At 34.3% G+C, this 20811-nt stretch overlaps 3 protein-coding genes across 3 annotated transcripts in view; 2 read left to right on the top strand and 1 right to left on the bottom strand.

The window, feature by feature from the left end:
- The first annotated feature begins 950 nt into the window (after nt 1-950).
- Nucleotides 951-11212, top strand: LOC133197476 (probable glutamate receptor). The gene is made up of 11 exons (XM_061333540.1): nt 951-957; nt 2551-2748; nt 4176-4348; nt 5973-6131; nt 6654-6827; nt 7050-7153; nt 7332-7422; nt 8265-8580; nt 8987-9207; nt 9382-9647; nt 10359-11212. Exons 1-11 carry the CDS (start codon nt 951-953, stop codon nt 10594-10596), a joined length of 1947 nt encoding a protein of 648 aa, XP_061189524.1. The 3' UTR covers nt 10597-11212.
- A 60-nt stretch (nt 11213-11272) lies between these two features.
- LOC133191662 (H/ACA ribonucleoprotein complex subunit 2-like protein) lies at nt 11273-15904 on the bottom strand. The gene is made up of 4 exons (XM_061327406.1): nt 15698-15904; nt 14525-14597; nt 12202-12307; nt 11273-11855 (listed from the first exon to the last, which is right to left on the bottom strand). The coding sequence occupies exons 1-4, from the start codon at nt 15861-15863 to the stop codon at nt 11730-11732; spliced, it is 471 nt and encodes a 156-aa protein (XP_061183390.1). The 5' UTR covers nt 15864-15904; the 3' UTR covers nt 11273-11729.
- A 375-nt stretch (nt 15905-16279) lies between these two features.
- Nucleotides 16280-20811, top strand: part of LOC133191643 (integrator complex subunit 4-like) — a 71743-nt gene continuing 67211 nt past the window's right edge. Inside the window, exons 1-3 of the mRNA XM_061327391.1 lie at nt 16280-16301; nt 17378-17464; nt 19974-20283. Coding sequence (XP_061183375.1) covers nt 20220-20283 — 64 coding nt within the window. The 5' untranslated portion in view covers nt 16280-16301; nt 17378-17464; nt 19974-20219. The remainder of the gene's footprint in view (nt 16302-17377; nt 17465-19973; nt 20284-20811) is intronic.

Raw genomic sequence — 20811 nt, 5'->3', positions numbered from 1 at the left:
TACAGTGTATACTACAATTTTCAACTGACAAAATTCATTAGTCATTCCAATAAAGGAGTTAACGGGACTAGCTTATAAATGATGGCAATTAATATTTTCTCAAAATCTCTCAATTTCGTAGAAATTTATATTAATGACCAATAAAAACCATTAATTCGTACAAAAACAAGAGAAACCTTTAAATATAACATAACTATCTTAAGCTTAAAGACACATAAAACTTGCAATCAATGATTATTTAAACAAACAAACAAATAAACAAAATTATATATGTGCGTTCGAAATCATTGAATACTCTTGTCATTAATATAAAGAAATCCATCAAATAGAGTAATTTTCATAGAATTTTTATTTTTTGGTGAAAAAAGAAAGCCATTCATGCTATTTAAAGGGTCTTCTCAATACAACGCAAACTGAAGAGTTGGTACTTTTATGCTGTTAGATATAGACCTGTCTTTTGCTTTAAAATTAACTGAATTCTACTACATAATACACATTTTTAATCAATTCAAATATTTTCAACATTATATTAGACCAAGATGACGTAATTCAGTACTTTGTTTAAATGTGCTTTCTCCATTTAAGTCAGAAACAGTGATTTCTGTTCATCACGGTAGCCTAGTGGTATAGAACTCTCGCTTCTTCATCGGGAGGTCTGGGCTCGATTCTAGTCCCCGGCGCCTCGGCAAACATAAGACGTGATCGTTCCTTCGCCAAGAGCCTGGCACTAGAAATGAAAGTCACGGGTCTTTCTGATGAGACCTTAAAAACGGATGTCAAGGTAGGCCTTGGAACGATCCCTCACTGCTACGGCCGTGCATAGATCAAAAATTGTGGCAATTCACCTAAAGCAGGTGACATCTCCAAATTCTCGAGTGGGACGTTGAACGACAAATAATCAAACAATTTATTAAAACTTTGTTGTCATTAAACATTTTTCTTGGGGGACAATGACAGGTACCCTATGCTGAAAATGAAACAAATCAACTCAGTATTTTCACTTTTATACGATATCATTTTCTCAAAGTCCAAAAACATTTTTCATTAGTGTATAGAAGTATTTCAGTTTTTTTTTATTTTCAATATAAGATAAAACAAATATTGGGGAAATCATTATTCATGTTCGTGCTAATGTCACCAACATTCATTAATTAGATCTTGCTGCCCTGGAGTTGAATAGTAAAATATATAAACGAGTGATTTCCTCGGTGCAGATCACCCACTGGATAATTGTACCAGTCTATTTTGAACACTGAGGGCACTTGGGTACGTGATCGTGTAATCTGTAACGGTTAAAACATTCAAAGATGTCTCCTCTTGTCTCTGACATAGAAAAAAAGAAACATTACAAGAATCAAGTTCGCCATTCAAGTGCTTCAAGATTCAAGTGCTTTACAAATAAAAGATAATCAATTATGTTCTGAAATTTATACATGTATATGTATTCAAACGCTTAAAAGAAAAAAGTCGGATTGCAGTTTAACAAATGACTTTGTGAAAGTTTGTTATGCCAATGTCCTTAAATTTTGTCATGGGTGTCAATTGTGTCAGTGGTTCATGTATACTGAATCAAGCAACGTCTTATAGTGACCATTATCACAATTATAACTGACCATTTCATCAGTATCAGTTCCATCTACCTGATTAATGCATAGGATTCACGGCGGGTGTGACCGGTCGACAGGGGATGCTTACTCCTCCTAGGCTCCCGATCCCTCCTCTGGAATTTCCAGAAGTCCCTGTTTTATGCCCTATTTCATTACTCCAGTAACATCTGACCACTCCTTAAGTATCGATTTTAGAAATCTGACTTACTTTTGCTTACTGAATCTGAATACTTTTAAGCGTATCAAATTTTATTCTATATTTTTTATGTGTCTTAAACTTGTGTTCATACACAAAGACTTAGCACTCTAAACAAATATCTACTCAAGCATAGTTACTTTTATCAGTTTTGTTCATGCAGTCATGGAGTTTTTGTAGATAAACATACTCAAGATTTTTTTCCTGTCTTTTGCTCGTTGTTTGTAAATTATATACAGTGATAAAATTAACTGATGATATATTTAAACCAAAATTTATTTTCGTTTATTTCAAGTTTTGATTGAACATACCTTTTCATTTGAGAATCAGAGGCACTTGTTCACATAGTGCTTATTATCAGATATACCCGGGAGTCTTTCATTGATTGCATAACTCATAACGGATAAAAGTACATATAAAGCTGCGCATCATATACAGTGTATTTAGAAACCACATTCTGAACGAGCTTTGACTTACTCTTTTTTATTTGGAATGATTCTTTTTTTCTTTTACCTTCAAGTTCATATTTTTGATTCTCACTCGCACTCCATTTTGGATAGATATTTTGGTTAGTGCTATTTTTCTCGTACATTATTTTTCATACAAGTGGCGAACTTTATTCTTAATTTTCCATTTAAAGGATTTCTGCTAAATGAAAATATTTTATCTCATTGTATTTTCGTTTTAATTTTCCATATTCAATTCAATACTATTGATACTTTTTAATTTCGTAACACGTAATTCCAGGTAACTCTTGTCTGAACGATTCCTCCAAAGAAGAACTGTATTCGTGTTTTCGAGATAATTACTTCTTAGAAAGTAATGGTATCGCTACATTTAATGAAACTGGTAACAATTCGGTAAAAGACGGATTGGAGTTCCTTGGGAAAGCAATTGAAGCTGTAAAATGGAACCACGCAACTCTTCTGTTCCCGGACGACAAAGGTGAGTTTTTATAGAGTTACCTGATTACTAATTACTCTGTAAAACTCGATTGTAGAGAAATCCTGGGGACCTGTGAATTTACTTAGCTTTATCCGTAATTCGTTATAGCCGTATAATGCGTTAAATATATATTGTGAATTTGGAATACCGAATATGATTAGAGAAAGTGTTAAAAAGAAAACTTACCTTGGAGAACTAAAAAAATAAATAAATTTAAAATATAAATACTTAAAGAAAATAATGTGAAATTAGCATTCTGAATTTTGAGATTTATAAAAATAAAGATGTAAATTTCCTTATTTTTAACCTCTCCGGGACACTAAATCTATATCCGTATAAATTCGTTATATCAGAGTTTCTTATAACCTTAAAAATTTGCAAGGAACTGTTTACAACTACATGTATGCCGGGGATGCCAAAAACTTTACGATGTCCGTAAATTCTCTATCTATTCTTTTTCGTACCAAACGAGTTTTACACGACAGGTTCCGTCTCTTTCTGACTATCCGTCTGTCCGTCACTTTTGTTTTTACCTGGATTTTTTTTTTCGGGGGGGGGGGGGCAAATACAACCACTTTTAAGTAGAATTTTACTGATTAAAAGTCAATGAAAACTCTTTTTTAGGGGATATTTTGAAGAAATAAGGTATTATTTTAAAACATTAATCGGGATATAGAAAAAGTTGGTCACATGATCACATCCCATGAAACCCGAAGGACATTTGTGACTGGTTTAAAACAAATATTTGTTATATATTATAATTCAAAGCCCATGAAATAATTTTTCAAACCTCAATGGTATTTTTTTAATTAAATACTTTTAACACGTTGCCCACTTATGACGTCACTGTAAAAATACGTCGACCGTCTATGACATTACAATCATTTATAGTCATGTGACGTATCTGATTTATACAGTGATATATACGGATTGCTCAAATAGTGTTATATAAGAGAAAACATTTGCAAAAGTATATTTGATTTTAACTCCGATGTTATGAATTCACTTTTGGTATACTGCCGTGCATAGCAGAATATTACAAATTTTTCAATACCTTGGACTTTCAGTAGGCGGCGGGTGCTTGTATTACGTCACACCAATCAGTCAAACAGTGACATAGACTGCATATTTCACTTCAGAACATGCGTTAGCTTAGCAGAGGTAAATTTTACCGAGTTTATTTGATTCAAACATTGTTTCCTACGATCAAAAGGCTGAGCTATTGGTAGAAATGTTCTACTTAATTTGTTAGGACTGGTATGTACATATTAATGCATTGTTTTACAATGTTTGTTTTTCTTTCTTTATAGTGTTTCACGGTGCTGTCTTATCACGAAAAGTTAAAAACATAAAATTGCAGCGAAATTTTTTTGAATTGACGCTCATATCATATTATAAATGTGAGATTTTATGACATTTCTATTTAGCTCCCATAGCATACATCATTGCCGATTTGTTGGGGGACTTGTATGTGCAGACGTCACATCGTACGATAGACCCGACCGAGGAATTCATAGAATCACTATGGCAACACAGAGATCCAACTGTACATGCCGTTGTCATTGGAAACCGCTCCTTTACTGGAGCTGTGCTGGAAAAGGTAGTTTGTCCCCTTTAAATCCATTATTTGGAAGGACATGCATTAAGTCAGCAGTGATTTAAGGTAAACATGTAAAAGATCTAAAGAAATACATGACTGCATGTGCATTGTTGACACACTGGGTTGGCACAATTACATGCTAACAATGAGCAACGTTTAAGAATCCTCTTCACCCCGTGACTTTTGATGTAAAATTAGTTCCGATTTTGTATAGTTTGAGCATTGAAAACTTGTCTGGGACCGTTTTGGGGCTCTCTATATACACAGTCTTGCAAACGCTCAAGAGATGGTTTGTCACTGGAAAATTATCACAGCAACATCCTAGCGTAAACGATGTTAGTAAAGATAACGCAAACAGAGGTCTGAGAGGGTGACCGAGAAAAAATTAAAGGAGTCGGTTTCTTTTAATCAAATCAAAGCACCTTTGAGTTTTGTAGAATAATATTTCCTATGTAACAGGCATACATCGGAGAAAACGGGTTTGCTTATTAATATTCATCACGCTAATCAATCCAATTATCGTAAAAAAAATCTGCTACGAAAGTTTTTTTTTTTTTTTTTTTTTTTTTGCATACTGGATATTCATTCTCTCACAAGAGGGTGCAATACGCAAGCTTCTTTTACCCTTTTAAGTGAAACTTGGGTAGCGCGCCCTCTGGTGAGAGAAAGCAGAATAAACTGATCTAATGTGCGTTTAGAAATATTGTTAATTAGTGCGCATTTTTAGTTATCATGTGCTCATTAACATCCGTGGAGTTCGATCGGTTGTCAATAATCAATAACGAATAAGATGAGTATGATGACGCACAAATGTATATATGTGGTGCCTTTCTTCTTAGATCCGCGCCGTATGCACTCTACGTAAGTGTTTACGGTAAGACATGATAACCTTCAAAAGGAACTCTGATACCAAGGATTTTGAAATACTTTGATTTTTGGAACTATACATGTACATGTATATAGTAATTAACATTAGTGCCACTCATTTCATGCTTGTATGTTATTTTGTTGTATCATTTGCATTCATATACCCCAGTTGGGGTCTTTGTCTTAAATAAAAACTTGAAACTTGAAAATAATCTTTTTCTCATAAATAAATTTTGATTCAATTTCTTGCTTCGATGCATATCATCAATGTTTCCTCTATACTTTAAGAAGTTTTTCTTATATTTTTACCGATAGATTTTTGAGAAAATTCCTTATATCATTTTTATTCATATTTTATTAATTTTTCAAAAACGTATGATGACTGTTTAGATCAAGCAGTATATATTTTTGTGAACTTGCTACAGTTGTACCGGTAGTATATGACCGAATAAAACAAAACTTGTAGCGCTATTACTTACCAAAAATGGTGGGAAAAAAATCTTATACTTTTGAATTATTTAAAAGAGCATATATATTTTAATACCTAATCATTTTTTATGGGTGATATGCTTGTTTAGAGTGATGTTCAATAATATAGGACATAAATCATGATTCTGAATATCGAACGGACAAGTGAAGATATATGATTTCAAAGTTAGGTATTGTCCGATTCCGTGAAATAATTTTAAACTCGAAGCAAAATTATATTTATTCCATATTCATTGTACTTCATATGGTGCACTTCAATTTTTTACAGGCAACAGCCTTTGATAGGCAACCAGAGAACATTCGGAGGACTGCCCTGTATGCGATGTCGTATTGGATCGTGTTCTCTATGGAGGAGGAGTCTATAAACATAGAAAACAACACTGACTATTGCTTAAATGTATCCATGGACAATGTTTTGCTAATACAGGTAACTTTTATGAACTTGAAGTAAGAATGAGCTAAAGTTTGCTTAAACAATTGAATGCTTTCTTTGGTTGTTAGTACGGAAATTAATGTCGCAGCTGTTGCACAAAAAATATATAACCCGCGTAATCGGGTTATGTAAATTTTTTCGGCAATAGCTGCGACGTTAATTCCCGTACTAACAACCAAAGAAAGACATTTTATTGTTTATATTTATATCTGTATAAAGAATCATTTAAAGTAGGATTAAAAAGATCAATTATTGTATTATTGATATGTACGTCATAGCTATATAGTACGTTTCGTTGATGGAACAGCCACTGATCAAGAAATCTGTACAGGTGATATGCCTAGTGTTGTTCATGAACTGATAAACGGCAATGGTTTTCCTTAGAAAGAAAGGAGAAAATATTCAGTGGATGTAAATATCTTACCATAACCATATAAATTTTGTTTGTACCCACAAAGGGAAATGCCATCTTAAAACTACGTGCTTAAAAACTGCATTGATTTTCGTCTATAGAAGAAATCTGGGGAAAAAAGATATGCTTTGTTAGCCTTGATGTGGCGAGAAAACAACACGAGAGAGTTTGAGGAACTTAATATTGACTGGGATTGCTTTGGAAACATAAAACTAGATCTCTTTCCCAATGCAAAGTTTGGCTTCAACGGGAGACAACTCCTAACCACAGCTATCCAGGTGTGCAGTGAAATTTGAATAAAAATATCTTTCGTCATTTTTCTGTCTGTTCTCGAGGATCTTGTACGAGTAAAAGCAAGTTGCAAAATGTTGAGTATGTTATTGATACCAGGTTGTTGTAGTTATCAACATAATTTGACAATCAGCTCAATGAAAACCACACTATATCAAGATAAATGTATACCATGCATGTTCTGAATCGTGTTTAATTCTAAAATATAGTACAAGAGTTATGTGGAGCTTGCTGAGGAGGATGGAAACCTTGTCGTAGCAGGAGGGGTGTGTGGGGATATTATACGAATTCTCTGTAATAAACTAAATTTTACGTAAGTATATGCAACAAATATAAGTACACTATATTATTACCGTGGGGCTTTATTACGAATATAAGTAACGTATACCTCCAATGGTACACTGATCAAATTTTACAAAGCAACGAATGCATTTTATATTTTTCATTAACTCCTGTTGAAAGCATTAATGAGGGGACTCTTTTCTTTGAAGTTATCGGGTAATCCCACCAGAAGACGGGCAGTGGGGGATTCTGATGGAAGACGGGAACTGGACGGGGATGATCGGAATGCTTCACAGAAGAGTACGTCCAAGTCATATAAACACTTTCAATACCAGAAGCGATTGTGTAGCAAATACTTAAATCAGAAGTGTTATCAATTTATATCAATAAATTAATGGTTAGTTCTGTTCTATAAATCTATACATTAACAAGAATTTCAGTACATTTGTAAAGGTCAATACCCCCCCCCTCCTGAAAAGGGGGGTATATTGCTTTGCACCTGTCGTTTTGTCGGTATGACGGTCGGTCGACCCAAGTGTTGTCCGCTCAGTGTTTAAGAACCAATTGATTGACAGTCGTCAAACGCGGTACACTAGTACCCCTGAAGAGTAGATGACCCCTACTGATTTTGAGGTCACAATGTCAAAGGTCAAACTACTCCGGCTAGACATAGGAATATATTGTCCATGCATTATCTTTAGAACCATTTGCTCGACAGTCATCAAACTTAGTACACTGGTACCCCTCTGAAGAACAAATGATTTTGAGGTCACAATGTCAAGGGTCATTTGACTGCTCAATGGTCAATTGACTGCTCAATATCTTGAGAAGCCTTTGCTTGACAGACATCAAATTTGGTACACTGGTAGTTCACATAAGAGGTAAATTACTCCCAGTAATGATATTGAGGTCTGATAAAGATCAAACAGTATATTTACCCCCGACTAGTAGATGACCAATTGTATTCACTATCATTGCAGACATTCTAAATATAAACTTGTTCTCTTTTTTAATATTGCCGCAAGGGGGGGGGGGGATACATGTTTCTCAAACATTTCTTGTTTAGCAGTGTATCAATTTATAATATTGATAGAATGTATGTGTATTTGAACAATTGAATACATATCTTGGGACAATTTTAGGAGGTTGACATTGCTATGGTGCCACTAACTGTACAAGAAGATCGTAAAAAAGTGGTGGACTTCACCATCCCTTTCTTCTATTCAAATTTCGCATTCATGATGCGCATGCCCGACCCTAAGACGGTCAAATGGAGAATTTATTTGGATATGTTCTCCACGCCTGTTTTGTATGCCATTTCAACTGCTCTTATTTTGTCAAGTTTATTACTTTATGCAATGGAACGATTCAACTGGAACTGGAATGGAAGAAAACCTGAAGAAAAAAGAGACCTCGTGGATATCTTCGAGTATATTTATGGAGCACTAGTACTTCAAGGTACTTATATGTGTCTTTCAGTAATAAATTGCAAATACAAATACAACAAGCATGCATGTACAGTGTACCCTTACTTGAAATTCGATAAAACATACTTGATCGCCTTTCATTACCAGTGGTTTATATTTAATTGATACAGTTGAGCCTCGATTATCCGGCCTCTTCACCTTAAAGGCTTTGTGGGGAACAAAATTACATTGATATCTACCACTTATAAAAGCTACGCCTCATGCAGTAATCTGGACACTTCATAAATCCGGACGATTTACTTGGAAACACAAGCATCCGGATAAACGAGGCTCGATTGTCCATGTACATATATATGTAACATAAATGTACTAACAAAGAAAACACATTTCAATGTCCCTACACTGTATCTGACTACGAGTTTATAACTACAATGTAGCGGGTCACAGACTACCGTCATCTACTAGCGGACGGGTGTTCACGTGTATTTTCTGGGTGTCATGTGTGTCCCTTACCGCGGTGTACTGCGGAAGTCTTGTGGCTAGCATGGCATTGGCTCGCAGGGAGAAAATACACTTTCAAACTCTAGACGAACTGGTAGCACAATCCGAGTACAAATGGGGCTATATTGCGGGGACATACTTGGATTCCGTGCTTCGGGTATACCATTTTCTTGCAAGAACTTATAACATTAACCAGTTCTGCAAAATTTATCCAGCCATTTGGTAGAAATACATATCTGTACTTCCACGTCCATTTTTTCATGCAATCTTAACATACATGGACCGAATTTTTCCTTTTCTCAATTTTCATTTGACATACATATTTTCACAGAAATCTAATATCGGGACTTATCAGAAAATCTACAATGGAGCACAAGATTTTGCCAGGGAAGACCCAGATGTGTTATCCATTAGCGATAAGGTTCACTTCCGGAAATTGACGACGGAGAAGTACGTCTTTATCTCGCCCGTCCCTCATCTTCAAACTGTCAGTTTCTCGGACTGCCGGTCTTTGCTCTCTACAGAGCGGTTTGTGGAGGATAACAGCGCGTTTGGTGTTCCAGAGGATTCGCCTTTCAAAGAGATATTTTCTCTGAAGTAAGTTTGAAAAAAAAATCAATCATACTTCGTTATTAAGAATTTTATTTCAAGTTGCTAATTAATCTGGGAAATAACGTTTCTTTAAAATGTCATTCTTTGTAAATGTGGAGAGAGTGTGACTTATCAGCGCACCTGTTACTATAAGTAAGCAAGGTTCTGGAGGAGACAACTCCCACTATATATAAGGTCAGGCAATACGATCCTCAAAATATATAACTTTTCCAAAGAATTTGCTATTGAAATATTGCTACTTTAAGAAGTTTCCTCACAAAAAATGGGGTACATTACTAGACATTTGTGCAAGATTCCGGAGGATGGCATTTCCTATATATACAGTGTAATCCTATACTGGAAATCACTTGAACTGCTGATGCACGATATTTGGTTTTACGTATTTTTCACACATTTTAAAAATACTTTAGAAATCAGTATTTAAAAAGGAATGCAAAAATAGATATTCGAGGATTGTGTCGTCAGATCTAACAGAAAATCCATGCTGTCAGTCATCTCCCCAAATAGGTGGCAGGCCTGTAGTACGCGCGGCGAAGCCCCCCTCCTCTTTTGGAGAGTACTCGGAAAAACATTTCTATGAGCCTGTGTGGGAATATTGTTGTGTTGGTTTATATCAAAAAGATTTCCTTCTTCATACAAAAGTTTTTTTTAATTAATACTGAATTTAATTTCTAACTGGTCTATCATATTTTACAGACTAGCTCAATTACAGGACAGTGGGATATTGGGAAGTATTCATCAGAAATATAAGCTTCAGAATAACTGTAGTGACGTCAGTCAGTTACTAAGTCAACACACAATCAAACCAGACGACGTACAGACAGCCTTCTTCATTCTGATAGCAGGGATTCTTATTGCTAGTGCTGTGTTGTGCTGTGAATGTGCTCTGTCCTGGTGTAGGATGACAGTCACATCGAGAAACAACTCATTATAACGAATTTCAAGATTTTGTAAATAATGATTAAAACAAGTCAATGTCTGTTTCAGTTTTTGATTTTTTATGCCCCCGGATCAAAAAATCCCGGGAGTATATTGTTTTTGTGCTATCTGTCTGTCTGTTGTCAACTTTAACCTAGCCAATAACTATTGCGCTGTCAAGGGTTAGGCTTTAAAATATTTGACAAGAGTGTTCATTATGACAAGACCTTTCCATTGGTACAGAAATTTTTGATCATGTGACCTCAACTGTGACCTTTGACTTACATTTGAAAAACTTTAACATTGGCCATAACTATTGCACTGTAGTCTACGTCCCACTCCAGAACTGTGTTACCATCGGGGGCATAGTGTTTCACAAACACATTTTGTTCTTTATGTCATTTCTTTTGTCAAGTATGCATGATTGAGAGAGTATCCATATTTTTGAGAAATATTCAGTAAAACACTAAATAGGTGATCTGTCTTTTGCACCAAAATACCAGTACTTTATCACTGCATACAATCTCATACAGAATTGACAAGACTGATAACTATTTTATGTGTAATACTCCTATAAAATTGTTTGAATGTAGCATGAAGGTTATTTTACAATTGGTGATACATGTACTCGGAGTACCACAGTTTTGAGAATAAAAAACTGATTGCAGCTAAAAGCTATTAAACTGTAGAAATAAAAGTTTTCGGTTTTTATTTAGCTTAAGCTCACTGTATAAGACTAATCTGGACAATAATAAACCCATAATACAGGGCTAATCTCTAGTCAAAACAGTTTCTCTTGTACATCTAGAGGTATTCTTTACCATTAGCATGTCACATTGTGACATTTTAGTTATTTTCACCAACAGAATTGTAAAATTTTCAATAGAGTAATACATTTCATAAACATACAATATTTGATGAATTATGAAGCTCATAAAGATGTATCCTACCTAACATCTCTCATTTTTTAACAAGATATACATGTACATGTATGTATTACAATCTTAACAATATGTACATTCTTAGTTATGAAAAGAAACATCTTATGGAATTAATGAGTCTGAAAATGTTTTGACAAAAAATGAAAATCTGCGATGATTTCCTCCTAGTTCCTGGCCTTAGTTCCTGGCAAGGCCAGATACATCTATCTCAGACTGGCATGGGGAGATTTTCTACTTCATTTTTACACTCCTCAAACAGTTCTTTGTAATCCTCATTAGGTTTCACAATCAGCAGACTCATAGATCTTCTGTTTCCACAGGCAGCACCAAGATCCTGAAATATTAAGTGTATAATTATATTTACTTAACATGTATATTATTACACATGTACATAAGAGCTAAAAACATACACGTCTCATTTCTCATTAACAAAATTCTCATTTAAAACTTAATGTATTCAAGGATGTCAAATGATGTTATTATAATACACAATTTATAAAACAGCTGTAAAAATATGAACAATGCCTGAAATCTATTGTGTATTGCTATGGGAAGGGAATATTCTATCATACATCTACATCGATGCAACTTTATAGAAGGCATCTCCTTACAGGAAAATACAGAAATACTGTTTTAGATAGAACATGGTAATATGGGATTTGGTTTTTATAAAGACCTACTGTTTTAGATGGAACATAACAGTATGGGATCTGGTTTTCCTCACAAAGAATAGGAATATGTGAGATAACATCTATTGGAGAAACATCACCAGCCAGAATCATTATCCTGAAAAAATAAAAACATTTTATCAAAGTACTGGTAGTTTTATATTGCAGTTAGAATGTACATGTACATTAGTCTGACATTACACAGTAAAAATTACTCATCCTACTCTAAACAATTTCTTCCTCAAAAAACATATTTTTTTTTATTATTATTATTATTATTTTCCAAATGAACTTAAGGGGAAGAAGGACCTTGAGCTGAAAAAATACATGTCATTCAATTTTTTTCATATTTTGTATATTTCGAATTAAGTATGTCCCACATATCTTAAAGCACTTATATCATTAGGTTTCTTACCTTATTTTAGAGATATTGATTGACAAATACTATGCCCTACAGTATCTAAGTGGAGTTTTAATTCTCCATGTTTCCGGGCGCATTACTCTGTTCATAATGGGGTTTTTTAAGCATAGATAAAAAATATGTAAGCGTATATGTATCTTTTAAAATATTTCAGAGTATGAATAGGGTTTTTCAAAAAGGCAAGTTTCTTCTATCAAACTGCATCTGGATAGGGAAAATTACGTACTTTTTAAGACAACTTAAACAACAAAAAACTTAATTTGCAAAAAATTCTATAATTCAATATTTTTAAATTTACGTTGAAGTGCAAGTACTTCATATTATTGATGAACTTTAAAAATTTCAAATGGTGAAGCTGACCTTAATATTGCACAGGACATAGTTAAAGAAGACATAAGCATGACAAAACCGTGTCATGTTTACATTTCTCGAGTACGGGAAAAACCAACTATGACGTCACACGTAAGCTAAATAAGCGAAATAAGATATACCTACATAAGATTTCCGTCATCAGCAATGCAAAAATAATTTTTGTGTTCCCCTTTTCTCAAAATATTTCACCATATACTGATTATGACCTGTTTTTCCATTATAATACTGCCTCTGTATTCACCGAGTATGATCTTGCTGTACTAACAGATCGTGTATGACGTCACCGACTTGTTGGACGCGCAGTGTAGGGAAACAGAGGAGTGGATCAAACAATGTCATAATTTGTTAATGTTTACAAGAATGTTAAAACTTTTCATTTTTTTTTTTTATATAAGATGGTAGTTAAAGTAAACAAATTGTCAAAAATTTATACAAGAACTGATAGTTTACACGTTTTGCACTAATATAAACAGAGACTATGACATAGTTAAACATAGTCATGTGACCATGTGTCCTTCATCCCCTTAACATGAATAAATAATTCACATTTACAAAAATGCAATAACATCCTTTAAGTTTGTAACTTTTTAAAAAGTGAATTGCTTTAAAGGGGCCTGGAAACATTTGCATAGCCATTTTGATTACAATATTATATTTCTATTTTTATTAAAAAAAAAGTCAAGTTTCATGAATTGAACTTGCATGCATATTCTTAAAATTCAGTAACAATGACATTTTTCATAACTTAGCCAATTTAGGTCAAATAACTGGGCTGTAAACATAATCACAAGCTCTGTTATTGTTAATTTTATGTTTTACTGGGTGTGCTCAATTTGTCTACTCATCACACATCATTGAACACTAACTGACAAAGCTGGTAAGTTTGTTCTTCTTTCTATCATTCCTACTCTGAGTTTTCTGGATTATAGTTTCAATATTTTTCGTCGCCCGCGTGGTGCAGTGGTTAGAGCGTCTGCTCTAGAGTCGCGAAGTAAGGAGTTGATCCTTACGTCGCGGGTTCGAAACCCACTGTGGGACGTGGAGACTGGTCCTTCGGATGAGACCGTATAAACCAAGGTCCCGTGTCGCAGTGGGTGCTGGCACGAAAAAGATCCCTCACTGCTCAATGGCCGTAAGTGCCGAGTATAGGACAAAATTTGCAGCTTTCCACCGGCAAGTGGTGGCGTCTCCAAATGAGTGAAAAATTCTCGAGAGGGATGTTAAACAAAATACAATCAATCACTCAATATTTTTCATTGATACACAAAAAATTTTCCACTTTTCTTAAAGAGTAAGAATATAGTATACTTCATGGAAGTGCAAGTATGTGTGTCAATCACACATTCTGAAATTTGTAGTTTTAAATTTATTTTTCAGATAAAAGAAGTTTCAAAAATATAAACTTCAAACCTGTTTCAAAGCCCCTTAAATCCATAACTTTTCATGGAAACAATCAATACCATTTATATTGACATAAGTCTTAGTCAAGTGCACCCCCCCCCCCCCCCCCCCCCAAATAAAGATATAGTAATGTTTACATACCCATTATGATCTCCTTTTCGAATACTTTTCTGTACAAATTTTATTCCAGACACAATGTTCTTCTTTGACTGGGCTGTAATTACAATTTCAATGAAACAATCACAAACATATATCAACAAAAGGTTTTTGGTCACATTGGGGAAAGGTATGAACAAATTTACACTGTACATAGTAAGAGACTCTTTCTGTTTTCCCACTATAATATTACTAACTTTATGGGGCAGAGTCTTACAGATTAAATCTGTATATATAAGTTCATTATGTTGATTGTAATGCCCCATACCATGTCAATACAGGAACAGTATTAAAAAAGTCCAAAAGCGTTTGAAGGTTTAAGATATTTACAGGTAAGTTAGAAAGGATATAGAGAGAGAAATGAGTGTTACGCCAACAAAGAGGGATAACTTTTAAGAATGTGAAAGTCGTCTATTTGTAGCGTGTAGATTAAAAAAAATTGCATAAAATATTAATAGCAAACGGCGCTTTGCGCCGCTCGTTACTATGAGCCATTAAAGCAACGCTTGGGCGAAGTGAAAATTTGGACTTTGCACATTGATCTAAGCAATTTTTTTCCGCAGTTACCTCGAGACCCACAATGCAACGCTTGTTGTTCTCGCTGCTAACTTCGTTCTTGCGGTAACAACAGCTAAAAATTCACAAAATTAAAAAAATAAACTCATCTTAATTTAATGGATATTGCATACAGATACTAGATTAAACGTTCCTTGTTAAAATTTTGCACTTTTAAAACTTCTTTCATGGAAGTGCAGCTAACATACAACGTTATGTGACGTCACAGTCTAGACGTTCCAAATGTCTCGTGCGGTTTGAAGAGGCGGATCTAAATTTAAAACTGAATACATGTATCTGCGCTCACCCAAACGGTCGCACCGTCAACATATTAAAGATTTTTTCTTTGTATCCTCAAATATATCTTCACATTTTTCTGGACAAGATTCTAGCCTTGAGGGTGGGATGGGGGTTGGGGTGGTGGTTATGGTCGGAAACTTTACATACATGAGAAACTATGTAATAAGAGTCTTTTTACACATATCAATAGGTATACATATTTATAAACAGAGACCCAAGTTACTAAAATCTATGAATAAATTTTAAAAAGTGGAGGCAGCTGATAAATGTTTTCAAAATATTATAAATATAATAAACATGCACCTTTTCTGATTACTTTGTAAAGTCTTTTGGTGAGTTTTCTAGGGGCAAGTGGTTTCGATATCGGACTCAGATACTTTGTTTTTTCTAGCCACGCCTCTTTACCATCCTTTTCTTCTACTTCTTCGCCACCCTCAGATTTTCTTTTCTCTTTTTTCTCTTTTCCCATTTTCCCCCCCACACGTGTTTACAATAAATCTACGTCAGAAGTGAGCTACGATTGCTTGACTTTACTCTCTTTCGTAAAAAACGTTTTTCTCATGCAGACCAAGTACAGCTTTTGACAGGTTGTACTTACTTTTAATGTATTAAATAAATCTCATTTTTCCTGTTTTTTTCCGCTTCATGCTACTTAAGAACAATATGGAATTTTATAACTATATTAAGATAATTGTTATTCGATGTAAATATACATGCATACCAACATAACTATGAGTATAATCTCTTTTATCTTATCCGAATATTTTTATGTAAGACTAATCAAATCAAGATGGCCGTCAATATCTATATGAATAATTTTAAATTATTTTTCATTTAGTTTAACTCTTTAAAAAACAGATTATAAAGAATTCAATCTACAAATCGTCTAATATATTCATTATTTTGGGTAAAATTGTATTTTTTAAAATTATTTTATCCTGTTATCTATATTGTTGGAACTGTTTTTCTGCTTGAATGTATCGATATAACCACAGGAGTTAGCAATTTTATAACTATAAGTGAATAATCTTTTTTTCGGGACAAACACACTCCATATTAAGTAACATTATAATCAGAAAGGTTTACATAAACTTTATTTGTAGGAAACAAATTTGGACTAAAATTTAACCAGAATCAGAATCTCTAGAGCTAAACTTGTAAATCCAATGTGTATCTTTTTTCAATGATTTAGTGTGAGATGGTGTGACCATTGGGGTGAGTGTAGTATTCATAACTGGAAACAATCAAAAATCTTTATGTAGAGTTTTAGATCTGCCTCTTTAGATTGCAAAATACAGGCTGGATAAACTCAATCTAAACTGTGTCATCACATCATTTAATTTATCTGTTAGGGGCCTAGTTGCATTTCCATAACACTAACATAGTCTTAAGTGCAAATTTTAATGAAAGTCCTCAATATATTTTTTAGTCGTCAAAGTCAATGTTGCTATCTGTTTTTGTCTGTTTGTCTGTTGTCATGCAGTTATGTGTTCAACTTCTTTTTATGGGACACTGGACCAGCTGGAGCTGGCACAGGCACCTGATGAATGGTTGGTGTAACCCCCCCCCCCCCCCCCCAGTACTTTGATAATTGATGTCAAACTGTAAAATGTTTGTGACAAAAGTCTAGGCTAGTTCCAGGTGGTCCCAAAGTAGACATAACCTGAAAAACTCATTATAAGCAGGTAACCATTAAGGCCCAAGGGTCTCTTGTTTAAGAGAAGAAAATATTAATTTTTTTTCCTTTCAGTTTTTTCCTGCAAGAACTAAATCTTGCTTGTCTAAATGTTATGCTGTATGTAAGAACAAATTGTGAAAGCCCGGTAATTCTGGGAACATGCACACAAAAAAATGTTTTACCAATTAAATGTAGAAATTTCATTACCTCTGGGTTTTTTTTATATACATTAGTCTACAGAGCTCGCTTCCTTGACTGTCCAAATTAATTATCAAAGAAATGCTGATTATTTAAATATTTTCCAGACTTCATGAAGGAAAAAGAACTGCACTTTTAAAATTGCAGCACTCCTAAAGAAAAGAGCTGTTGCGGAATTTAGCCAAGTAGTACAGGTATAGAAAGTTGAAGTGGAGTTAGCTTATGTCCAGTAGTATCCAAAAAAAAAAAAAAAAAATGATTATCATGAACATAATTACCGGTACATCTGATTGTGCTGATATTGAAGAATTTTAAGTTTGCTAGTTTTTAGCTCACCTGAACTGAAAGCTCAAATGAGCTTTTCTGACCACATTTTGTCAGTAGTCCATCTGTCCATCTGTCTGGCTACCCGTCCATCCGTCTGTAAACTTTTCACATTTTTGACTTCTTCTCCAGAACCACTGGGCCAATTTCAACCAAACTTGCCACAATGCATTCTTGAGTGAAGGGGATTCAAGTTTGTTCAATTGAAGGGCCACACTCTCATTCAAGGGGAGATGATTCAGAAATAGTAAAAATTTGGTGACATGATTTGAAAATCTTCTCAAAAACCATTGGGCTAAAAAAGTTAAAAGTAATAGGAAACCTTCTTTACATAGTGTAGATTCAGGTTTGTTCAAATGACGACACCTGGGGGTAGGGTGAGGCTACAATGGGGGATCAAAGTTTTACATTGGAATTTATAGGAAAACACTTTAAAAATCTTCTTCTCAAGAACTGCAAAGCCATGATTAGTCATATTCTCAGATTGTGTAGATTCAAATTTGTTCAATTCATGACCCCAATGGTTAGGGTGGGGTCTCAATGTGGGATCAAAGTTTTACACAGGAATATATAGTAGGGCTGAAACGATTCACAGAAATATCGATACTGTTCAATATATTTGCTCGATTCAATGTTTGTTTCACTATCTCGATTTTCGGTTCGATACGTTTTTTAAATAATCTGGTTCGGTAACTCCTTGAAATAGATCGGGTTCAACCTCATTTTAATAGTTTGACACACATGAGGGAGAAAATGGTGACGGAGAAAGTTTCAAAGCAGGCTGCTGCTGCTAGTGTTGACACGAACATTGTGCTCTTTTAATCTACAGAAGCACAAGTAGTGCTCTTTATTGTATCACCACCTTTTACTTGCCTTTTGAAATCTGAATACATGTTTTCTTTAACCTTATGATTTGTTTCTTTTTTAAAATGTATTGTATTGAAAAAATTGAATTGTGACACAAGTATCGCGATATGTATCATGTCGTGGAGTGGGTGTATTGTTTCAGCCCTAATATATAGTAAGAAGTCTTCTTCTCAAGAACAGCAAAGCATTGTTTAGTCATATTGATATGGAAGCATTCTCAGGCAATGTAGATTCCAGTTTGTTCAAATGATGACCCTTCGGAGGGGGGATAAGGTGGGGGGACAATGGGGGATCAAAGTTTTACATTGGAATTTATATGAAAAAAACTTGAAAAATCTTTTTCTCAAGAACAGCAAAGCCTTGTTTAGTCATATTGATATTGAAGCATCCTCAGGTAGTGTAGATTTAAAATTGTTCAAATCATTACCCCCAGGGGTAAGGAGGAGCCACAATGGGGGATCAAATTTTTACAAAGGAATATATATATCACTGTATATAGGAAAAAAAATCTTTAAAAATCTTCTGCTCAAGAACAGTAAAGCCATTTGTTATATTAATATGGAAGCATCCTCAGGTAGTTTAAATATCAAGTCCCCCCTCCCCCATGTAAACTTTTCAATACTGAACTGATTTGTACTTTTTCCTAGCCAGTGTGCTCAGGTGAGTGATGTGGGCCATTGGCCCCTTGTTCCATTTGAGAAATAGTGGTTATTTCTTGAAATGTTTTTGGAATGTTATGCATCACATATTTCTGAAATAGCCTAGGTGTCTATCAACATACAAGTGTACATTACAATATGCTATGCATAGTAATCATGGTAATTGGCAAATAGCTCTACAGAGCTAAAGTTAATGTTTGTAAACTGAACTGTAGGAAGAAAAACATAAATATATTTAATATCTTAGTGCATCTGGTGAAGACATCACAAGGACTAAAGCATTTGACATATATTTTTCTTATGGCAGTTTATTACTGGGATGTTTGTCTATCATATAAAAAGCAAGCTTTTCAAGATTGAGCCCATTTAGTTCCAAGGTTCCAAGTATAGAACTACATGTACCTTAAGTACATATATGCTACAGTAAGAGCTGTCAAGTTCTTAATTGTAATTCTGAGAAAAATACTGCTATGCATTCTCTAATGTCAGTATTGCATTAGTCGACTACAAAACCTAACTTTCCCATAAAGAAGTGATGCCATTTTAAACATTGGAACCCTAATTGGTGTACCATATACATATTAAATAGAGTAGAATATGTTTTTATGTGTAAACTTTTTCTTCAAGTGGATCATATTTTTTCAGTGGTTAGAAAAGATGATGTCATATGCTTGGCTCTAAAAGTTATGAAAGTCACAACCAGAATACACATATATTGATATATATATTGTTTGATAATGAGACCTCAAACTGTTTCTTTGTTATCTCATTTGCATGAAATGGACAAAAAAAAATATCATAATTGATTTTTGTATCCCAAAGACACATTAATGCATATATCTATTTCATCTAGGAAGAACCAAAGCCCATCAAGAAGCTTAAACTGGTGCAGAGACCACCAGCAAAGGAAGTTCATCTTAATTTACAAGGCGTAACAAACTCCCAGCAGGCTCTACAGCAGTTACTGAAGTTCGAGGAGAGCCTCATTGAAGGGGACCAGGTTCTTGTTAATGTGACACAGGAACTTATTGAACATTTTCAACAAGAAAAGGAGGCCATTGTCAGAAGAAAGGTAGCCCAGCTTCTTGGGAGTATTGGAATGGTGCCTCATTTTAGTGCTGAAAATCTAGTGGAGGATGTCAAGATTTTACTGAAGAGTGAAAGTAAGTTTTTAGATCGCATGAACCAAGGAGTCAAGTAAGCTTTTTTGATCAAAGCATGTCTGTGATCTTTTCACTGTCAAGAATTGAAGTAATTATATGATTTCACGTTGTGTCAGACAGGGTCCTAATTAAACAGATAGATAAGTTAGAATTTTCTGGAGAATTGTATTAGGTCACAGTAGACAAAAAGTCACTAAATACAGTGTCTGCAGTAGGTTTGACTTGAAAAATCAAAACAAACACAAGAGAGATTTTTTTTCATCTATAAAATTTTATTTTGTATCAAGTGTTAATTACCAAATTAAACACAAAGAGAATAATGCATAAATTTATTAGTAAAAGACACACTGTACATGTGCAGTAATGCAGTAATGCAGCTACCACAGTTAATCAGAAATTCACAATTTAACTTATGACTATTTCAATGTGAAATATATATTTTTTTAATTTTGTTAATGATGCCTCTTTAAATGTCTATCCAGTTTGCCCAAACTATAGTCCTTTAGGCTGTATGGTACCTCATATAAG

This window comes from Saccostrea echinata, unplaced genomic scaffold (assembly GCF_033153115.1).
Source record: "Saccostrea echinata isolate AGI-Se365-2 ecotype Australia unplaced genomic scaffold, CSIRO_AGI_Sech_v1 ptg000001l, whole genome shotgun sequence".
NCBI lineage: Eukaryota > Metazoa > Mollusca > Bivalvia > Ostreida > Ostreidae > Saccostrea > Saccostrea echinata.
This window is presented reverse-complemented; position numbering and strand designations above follow the sequence as displayed.